The following is a 10106-nucleotide window of genomic DNA, read 5'->3' on the forward strand; positions in this document are numbered from 1 at the left end:
GGACTTGTGTTTGACCCATTTTGCATGTTCTCTCCGTGTTCTGTCCATGAGAGATTTATTTAAGTACTCCCACATTGTAGTCCCATGTTGTCTAGTTGTTCATTTCTTTCTGAAATGAAGTTCCAAAAAATATATGCATTCAGTTAATCTGTTGCATATACACTGATCAGCCATAACATTAAAACCACCTCCTTGTTTCTACGCTCACTGTCCATTTTATCAGCTCCACTTACCATATAGAAGCACTCTGTAGTTCTACAATTACTGACTGTAGTCCATCTGTTTCTCTACATATCTTTTTAACCTGCTTTCACCCTGTTCTTCAATGGTCAGGACTGCTATAGGACCACCACAGAGCAGGTATTATTTAGGTGGTGGATCATTTTCAGCACTGCAGTGACAATGACATGGTGGTGGTGTGTTAGTGTGTGTTGTGCTGGTATGAGTAGATCAAAAACAGCAGTGCTGCTGTAGTTTTTAAATACCGTGTCCACTCACTGTCCACACTCCTACCTAGTTGGTCCACCTTGTAGATGTAAAGTCAGAGATGATCGCTCATCTATTGCTGCTGTTTGAGTTGGTCATCTCCTAGACCTTCATCAGTGGTCACAGGACACTGCCCACAGGGCGCTGTTGGCTGGATATATTTTTGGTTGGTGGGCTATTCTCAGTCCAGCAGTGACAGTGAGGTGTTTAAAAACTCCACCAGCATTGCTGTGTCTTATCCACTCATACCAGCACAACACACACTAACACACCAGCACCATGTCAGTGTCACTGCAGTGCTGAGAATGCTCCACCACCCAAATAATACCTGCTCTGTAGTGGTCCTGGGGGGTCCTGACGATTGAAGAACAGCATGAAAGGGGGCTAACAAAGCATGCAGACAAACAGATGGACTACAGTCAGTAACTGTAGAACTACAAAGTGCTTCTATATGGTAAGTGGAGCTGATAGAATGGACAGTGAGTGTAGAAACAAGGAGGTGGTTTTAATGTTATGGCTGATCGGTGTATACTCATTACTTACTTGCCATGAATCAGCCGCTTATTGGGAAGCTCTTCAAGCTAAGATTTATCTATTTATTACCTTATTTTAAACAAGATGTAGTTTTCTGTGTGTGATGCTTTATTCACAGCATATGAATTATGAATGTTTTTGTTTTTATCCACCGATCACAGTGTTTCAATTTCAGCCAGTGTATTGCTTGAAATGATTGCGACTTTTGACCAGTCACATCACTTCCACAGATTCCATTTAGAAGGAGCACAGTCTACACTCAAGCTTGTTTAAAGTGATATTCAGACAGAGACTGGATACTGATAACTCAGCTGGGCTTTAAAACTGTTTTCACACACATTCAGGGTTCTAACAGACTCTGGTGCAAGTGCAGGTACACCCTTAGAATAAAATTAAACTGTTACAATGATCAGAATTGTCCAGACTATGATTCTTTCTTGAGTTCTTTATTGATGTGAAAGCTGGACAGTAAAAAGCTGGACAGGAAGAATATGTCTTTGAATATTGTTGCTGGCTGAAGACCATTGAGACAAACAAATGAATTCTTGACCAAATTAAATGTAACCTCTTATTCGAACCCTAGAATACCACACTGAAGATCTGTTCATTTGAACACATTATGAGAAGAACGATTTATTTGGCAAAAACAATTATGCTTGGCAAAGCTGAAGGTGAAAGAGGAAGAGGACAGCCAGCTACAAAATAGATGGATACAATTAGAGGAATAATGAATGGAACATTAGGAAGTCTAAAGAATATTTATTTAAACTTTTATTTATTAAGATATTAATGTCATGTTGTTTGGATGCTGCAAAGCACCATGAGCCCTGTAGAACCCCCCCACCTTCTCATAGATACTAAAATGTAGGTGGGTAAATTGCTCTAAGATGCTTCTAGGTGTTAGTATGTGAGTGGATTTATAAGTGTACGCTGTATATCTGTATATAATGGATTGGCACCCTGTTCGGGTGTATTCATTAATTTCATGCCCAGTGTTTTCTTGTGGCTTTGGACTGACTGCCACCCAGATCAGGATTGGGCAGTTAATATACAGTAAGTAGAGTAACAAAGTACCTTTGTTTGTAAGTTGAATTTATCATGTTAGGAAACATTTAAGTAAAGTTGTGCAGAATATGGTCCTCCAGTATAAAATCTTCAAACTCCTGTACTGATGAAATCTACTGACTTAATTGTGCTGTCCTTCATCTCTTAAATATCTTTCCTGTCTGTGTCAAATTAGTTGAATCAGTTCTCTGAGGGGATCTGAATTTGAGATGAAACTGGGTGGGAACGTGGCACTGAGTAGGAATCGATTTGAATAGGGGGCACATTATGGTTGAAAAGCAAGACAAGTCGAAGACGGGGAGAAATGAATTCACTATTCAGATAATGGACACAAAGTGAGACTCCTTTGAAACAGGAAGTCTGGGCATTCGGCTCCAAACATATGCACGCTTTTGGAAAAATCTATTCAGTACCAAGGCCACCTGTACTTTGGATAAAAAGTGCAAACTTGTCAGACTGGGACGTTAGAAGACCCTAAGCTTTTAATCTTTAGACAAAGGCAACTGTGGAGAGAAGGTCTGAAGGAAAAGGCTGTATCACTGATAGAACTATCAAGACTGTAGTTGTTAATGAGGGCTGAATTCAAACACATTCAAAGAGGGCACACTGGGATGTTGGACTTTTTCTGTGGGCTAGTGCTGTCCACAAGTCTTTTTGTTCCCTGCTCACTTGATTGTGTTGTCAGACTCGGCGTAAGAGGAGTGGTGGGTGCATGTGTGCATGTAGTTAATTAAAAGTGTCTGGAAGTGTTTTAGTGGTGGGAAAGGAGGGGAGGCCTGTGATTTTACGGCCTTTGACACAAAGCTCTGCTCTAACAGGACTAGGCAGTGTTACTGCTACATCTCTTAGTCTACAGCTGCTCTCTCTGCAGGATGAAGAAAGGTAGTGAGAAGTTAAGCCGGGTGGACACTGTAACTGGTCAATGCAACTATGAATGACTAGTTTGGTGTGGCCAAATACAACTAGGGGCAATTAAGAGTAGCTAATCTACCATATGCATGTTTATGAGAAGTAACTGAATTACCCAGGAGAAACTCAGCCAAAAAGTGAAAATGTGCAAAAATGCTTAAACAAAAATTCTGGACTGCTTCAGTCCCCATTACACATGTTACCATGTAGCTTACTGTTCCAATACTACCAGCTGTGTTACATTTACACACAATTTTAATATGTACATGTAATACTTTTTTAATGAACTTCACACACTGAGATCATAACAAACTGTATAAAAAATAAGTCTGTTACCTAGTCGTGGAAAAATGGACTCGCTGGTGGCTGCCAAGACATCTGGACTGCTAATCTTAAAATTCTTGATTTCAGAGATTTGTGATTTGCATACTCTGTGTTTAAAACTTTATAGGTCAGAAATTAATCGAGTCATTTAATTGCTCAATTAATATTATTTAGGGTTGCTCAGGTGGTGCAGCAGTAAAATATGCTAGCACACCAGAGGTTCGAATTTGAATCTGGATCGAATCTTTGCTCTGCCATCCGGCGGCTATATGAACAATGTTTGGCTTGTTGTTCATACAGGGTAGGAAGCCAGATAGGGACCTCATAACTGAGCAAATTAGGACCTCTGCTGGCTGATTGATGGCGTGTGAACACAGAGAGGAATAATGTTGACTGATTGGCATGTGAACTTGCCTCGTGCAGGTGAAAAGATGCAGTCAGCTACTGCTCACGTGTCGAAGGGGGCGTGTGTCAGTTCGCTCTCCTCAGTCAGAGCGGGGGTCAGCACCAGTAGAGAGGAAGCATAACGCAACTGGGTAAACATTGGACGCTCTAAAAATCGAGAGAAAAAAGGAGAAAATGCATAAAAATAAAATAAAAATCACAACAAAACTTTAAACCGTCTTAAACCGTGTCTGTCTTCAAGAGCTTGAAACAGATACTGAATGTACGGAAAAGTATTTAACCACCTTTGTCTTTTTTTCTTTTACAGTGTGTGCCATTTGCCATTTAACAAAAATGATTTAAAAATATGATTAAAATGATAAATTAACAAATTAATAAAAATTTCTCCCTACTGAAGCCAATCCCCACTCTGATTGAGGAGAGCTGTCACTGAGACTGACACACCCCTCCGACACATGTGCAGTTGCCGACTGCATCTTTTCACCTGCACGAGGAGAGTTCATATGTGTACAAAGACACACACCCTGATCAACACATTATTCCTCGACTTGACTGTGCAGGCGCCATAAATCAGCCAGCAGAGGTCGTAATTGCATCAGGTATGAGGTCCCCATCCGGCTCCCACCCTGTATGAACAACAGCCAATTGTTGTTCATGTAGGCGCCCAGCCGGAAGGCAGAGCTGAGTTTCGAACCGAGGAGTTTGAAATGTCAGCTAGCGTTTTACCTCTGCATCACCAAGTTTTTTTTTTTTTATTATTATTTATTTTTTACATTTGTCATATTGAATGTCTAGATTTAGTTTCTTGGTTGATGTGATGAATTTCCTCTCTAGTATATCCTGGTATATTCTACTCATGTTTCATCGGACCTTTGTTCTGATTTGTCAAAATGCTTGTGTGTACATTTTAGGTAAGCATCTCTGTGCTTCTTTTTAGAATTGTTTTGCTTGGTTTGTAGAAAAAAAGATGATACTGCTGCATTGGTTATTCTTCCAGCTGTTTACAGTCAACTAACTGCTGACTCTGACCTTTCCTGTCATTTGCCCTAGAAGCCTGTTTTGTAGCATAAATGTTTAGGAACAATTTGCAGTTTCGTGAACTTTTTACTTGTGAATTACAAAACCATTTGTACTTACTCGGCTGTATGGTGTGTTTGATGGAATTGTTTAATAATTTTGTTCCTAAGAACTTCAGGAAGCTTCTTTACCTACCTTAGAATTGCTGCTCATTACTGAAATGCATTAAAATAAAACCATACACAGGTTACAAACCCAATGGCTTCCTCCAAGAGACAAGAACGGCATCAGCTTATTTATTTACCCCATCACAGATACTTCTCTGTAATACACAATAGTAATAGAGCTAGAGGGACATACACCTACTTCATCCCTGACCTAATAGTGGGATCCACCTAGCTGGGAGTGCCCATGAATCAACTAGGATCATACTGGGATTATCTGGGATTATGTGGAAGGGAGCAGGGATTAGTTCTGTTTGCTAGTTTCTGGGGTGTACAGGGCATGGAGTGTCCATACAGCCCCTGACTCATCTTCTGAATTAGGAGTACTTAAAACGGTGAAAGAAACTAGCTTAATGATTAAGCAGATTTTAGAACAATTGTAACATACATGTGTGAAATGCAACTGTCTAACATAATGGTTTCAGTATTTAAGGTACAATACTGAAGCCATAAATCAGTAAGTGGGGATGCTTTGCAAACATTGCATTCCCACTTTGCATCCAGGATTTCCAAAGAAGGCTCTGGACCATTAGCAAACCTGATCAGAATAAATTGTTAATGTACAAATAAATACAATTCTTACTTTGATTGAAGGTAGTAAGAAAGAATAACGAGGAATGTACTTCAAGAGCAATCTTGTGTCAATTATGAGTGGCTTTGAGTAAAATAACAATTTAGTGCTGCACTGCTCCAGGAACCAAGGTTTAATCCTGGCCTCCAGTTACTGTTTAAATGAAGTTAAACTTTCATCCTCCCAAAACATGTTAGTAGGTGCACTAGTTGTTTCAATTTACCACGGGGCGCCGTTGGCTGGATATTTTTGGTTGGTAGACTATTCTCAGTCCAGCAGTGACAGTGAGTTATTTAAAAACTCCAGCAGCGCTGCTGTGTCTTATCCATTCATACCAGCACAACACACAGTAACACACCACCACCATGTCAGTGTCACTGCAGTGCTGAGAATGACCCACCACCCAAATAATACCTACTCTGTGGTGGTCCTGACCATAGAAGAACAGCATGAAAGGGGGCTAACAAAGCATGCAGATAAACAGATGGACTACAGTCAGTAATTGTAGAACTACAAAGTTCTTCTATATGGTAAGTGGAGCTGATAAAATGGACAGTCAGTGTAGAAACAAGGAGGTGGTTTTAATGTTATGGCTGATCGGTGTAGGCATGTGCACTGGACCCACCATGACCCATACCAGAATTAAGCAGTTACTGAGTTCAATAAGTGAACTTTTAAGATAATAAAAGAGTAATAAAACAATACAAATATCTCACTTTTATTTTCAGTAAGTGATTTATTCTAGCACATGGCCATCTGAATCTTCTGACATTCTCTGGGAACAGTGTGGGCTTAAGTCCCTCTGGGGCAAAAGTTCCTTTTTCTTTTTTTTGAAAAGCGTGTTAAGTTTGATATCTCCCCATTCCACAAATAGTTAAATGCTGATCTATTTCTGATATGTGCTATCTTTTTTGTTGGCTTCTGTAGTTCATTTGTTTTGTTTCTGGTATTTTGGCCACACTTGTGTTCTACCTTGGTTAAGTATCCTGCAACTGGCTTCTGTTCCCCCTGTCTTACACATACAGGACTTCACCTGCCATTTCAGTGTTGAGGCTAGACCTAAACCATTCCAAGAGATGTACTGTGAAATACAGAGTACCATTAAACACACACTGTAGACATTATTAGTTCATAAAATAGGACACATTTCTTGTATGTTTAGTTTGACTGAAATCCCATTTTGACCATGTTGTTGCTAATGTGGCGGCATTGTGGCACGGTGGCTAGCACTGTCGCCTCACAACAAGAAGGTCCTGGGTTCGTTTCCCAGGTGAAGCAGTCCAGGTCTTTTCTTGTGGAGTTTGCATGGTCTCCCTGTGTCTGCGTGGGTTTCCTCTGGGTGCTCTGGTTTTCTCCCATAGTCCAAGACATGCAGTCAGGCCCATTTTAGATACTAAATTGCCCCACCGTGTGTGAAGTGTGTGTGAATGTTTGCCCTGTTATGGACTGGCAACCTGTCCAGAATGTTTCTTCCTTTTGACCGGTGAACTGTACCCACAGCGATTGGATAAAGCGGAGGTAAAACAGACAATGAATGAATGTTGACATTTAAATTTTTGGCATTTAGCAGACGCTTTCATCCAAAGGGTAATCCAGAGGGTTAAGAGCCTTGCTCAAGGGCCCAACAGTGGCAACCTGGCAGTGGTGGGGTTCAAACCAGCAACCTTCTGCTTACTAGTCCAGTACCCTAACCGGTAGGCTACAACTGAGCATATCCAGCAAGTCATGCAACTGTTGACTTATTGAAATGCTGTGGGGAGCTGTGCTGTGCTCCCCTCCCCCCCACTCATAAGCAAACCCCACAACAGATTTCTGCTTCACTTTGTGTTCGTCCTGTTGCCATGGTTACTCATGTTGGAGGTGCTACCTTGAGAAGCCATTCTTTAATCACCTGACTTGAGTTGCTCTTTCTCTTTTTGCCTTTTTATTCAATCACATCCTAGTACTTAAATGAATAAATGTGACGTTGCGATAAACACCGTGAAATAGCGTGGTAGTTTTCAGACGGTCTAAATGACTTATGATTTTAAGCATAAAGCCTTTATTGAATTCTATTATCATCTAAAAAGGAACAACTTTTTTCTGCTAGCAAAGTCACTTACTTTTAAAATCTAGCTAGATTAATATGCAAGCTGATGAAATTAATGCCTGAGGAGAAAGAAAGAATGATAGATCGAGTGTGAAAATGAGAATCCAGGACCAGGCTGTGTGGCTTGGATAAAATAAGCAATATTCCTACAATCTGCATCTTTTTCATTTGATTTGGCTTTTGATAAAGAAATGATGAAATACAATATAGACACACAAACGTGGGTGGGTGGGAACATTTGGTGTCTTTAGGGTGAGAATATGTTAAGAGAAAGAAAGAGGGTAAGACGTTAAAGGCAGATTAAACAAGAGTGGGAGGCAGATTTGTCTGACTTCATTATTTGCGCTCACTAGTGGCTCAACTTAACATGTTTTCTTCTTAAGACTGGAATAGGAGTCTGGCATGGGGCCCGACTGGCACAGGCTTCAAACGCAGCCCGAGCCAAGCAAACTTAACCAGAGATTAGTTGACGTCCCCACCAGGCTAAAGGAGGAATCCCCAAGTTGCAGACAAAACACACTCAATAAGAAGAATAGGTCAGCCAGTTGTCAAAAGCAGCATTAGAAAGAGATTTATCAGTAAATGAATTGCAGATTTGTGGAGTCATGAGGATTCAGATAATATTTTAACAGTCTTTTTGCTTTCTCTGTCTTTCATCTACAGAATTCCATACGGCATAATCTGTCTCTGCACACCCGTTTCATCAGGGTGCAGAACGAGGGCACAGGAAAGAGCTCCTGGTGGATGCTAAACCCTGAAGGAGGCAAGGCGGGAAAAGCTCCCCGGCGACGGGCAGTCTCCTTGGACAACAACACCAAGTACATGAAGTGCAAAGGCCGTGTAAATCGCAAGAAGATGGTCGGCAGGGCAGGTCTGGGCACAGCTGGACAGGGATTTCATTGCTCCCCAGAGCAAGGAAGTCCAGTAGGGAAGAATGTGACAGGAGCAACAGGTGTTGTGGAGGAGTTTGAGGCGTGGACAGATCTCCACTCACGGACCAGTTCTGCAGCTTCCACTTTGAGCCTGTCACCTATTATGGCCGAGGAGGAGTTAGAAAACCAAGAGGAAGGCAGACTGTCCTGCTCCACATCACCACACATCTATCCTAGTCCATCCAGCACCCAATCTCCTGCAGCACATTGCCCACCTGTTGAACTGCCACAGCTATCCGACCTTACTGGGACCATCAGCCTGGAAGAAGGTTATCACCACCAACAGCCCCCATGCCACAAGCATTCTGCCTACCATTATAGTAGTGGGTCAAAAGGCCAGAGCTCTTATAGTGGTTCGGTATATGGACAAGCAAGTGTGGGCATGCTGTGCCACCAATCCCCCTTGCAAACCATCCAGGAGAACAAGGCCTCCAGCTTCTCTGGCAACATGCAGACTTACTCAGGCACAAATGCCTTACAGAGTTTACTGACTAGAGGGTCACAGTACTGTGCCAAGGACATGATGCTCGGCCAGGAGCATGAGGTCATGGCGATTTCCTCCAGCAGTGGGGTGGGAAGCCATCATGGGCACAACTCTGGGCACACCCACAACAGCACACATGATCATAATCCTACTCCCAGCACCCACAGTCTTAATCCGTCACACAACCACATCTCTGCTCCAAACACAACCAGCAACCCCACTCACAGCCACAGCATGAATCATAGCATACATCACAGCATAGGACAGAACCATTCTACTCAAGTCCATGCCATTAATGCGCCAACCATTAGTGGCCACATGCAGCCCTACAGCCATAAAGCTTCATATCTGTACAGTACTCCAGCTCATGCACACCTTCCTGCCTCCACCACATTACCCTCGAACCCTGCCGGGATGCAGGGTGTCTCTCAGGAGTCCTGCCACCTAGCCACTGCCCCACGTCCACATCCACGGTACAACACGACATACCCAGGCCCACACCAGCAAGGAATGGCTGATGGCCCATACCATCAAGCTCAGGTAATAGGAGAAGGAGCAGGGGGCAGTGGTTATCAAGGTTTTCACCACCCCCATCATGGCTACCCCTACGAACGGCTTCCGGCAGATCTAGATCTGGACATTTTTCATGGCAGCCTGGACTGTGATGTTGAATCTGTTCTTCTACATGACATGATGGACTCAGGTGAGGAGATGGACTTTAACTTTGACTGCTCCCTGGCACAAGGCATGGGAGTCGGAATGGGGATTGGGATGGGAATGGGAATGAGCATTGGACTTACAGGCCCACAGCAGAGCCACAGCAACCAGAGCTGGGTGCCTGGCTGAGATGCACTTTCGTAAACATCTACAGAGACCAAACTACCTTTAGGCCTGCTCGCAGCATGGACGCACCGCCTCCTTGCCAGGGAGATGCACTGTGTGTGACTCTCACATTCCTCAGCTAAGGACAAATAGACAGACAGAAATGTCGGGTTTCTATTTATGATTTTTATCTGATCTGTCTGACCATCTATGTGTGTATTTGTTTTGTTTTTCTTTCTAAAAT

At 42.5% G+C, this 10106-nt stretch overlaps 1 protein-coding gene across 1 annotated transcript in view; it reads left to right on the forward strand.

The window, feature by feature from the left end:
• foxo6a (forkhead box O6 a) overlaps positions 1-9886 on the forward strand; it is a 69179-nt gene extending 59293 nt beyond the window's left edge. Inside the window, exon 2 of the mRNA XM_062992178.1 lies at positions 8288-9886. Coding sequence (XP_062848248.1) covers positions 8288-9886 — 1599 coding nt within the window. The remainder of the gene's footprint in view (positions 1-8287) is intronic.
• The last annotated feature ends 220 nt before the right edge of the window (positions 9887-10106 follow it).

The sequence above is a fragment of the Trichomycterus rosablanca genome, chromosome 3 (assembly GCF_030014385.1).
Source record: "Trichomycterus rosablanca isolate fTriRos1 chromosome 3, fTriRos1.hap1, whole genome shotgun sequence".
In the NCBI taxonomy this organism is placed as follows: Eukaryota; Metazoa; Chordata; class Actinopteri; order Siluriformes; family Trichomycteridae; genus Trichomycterus; species Trichomycterus rosablanca.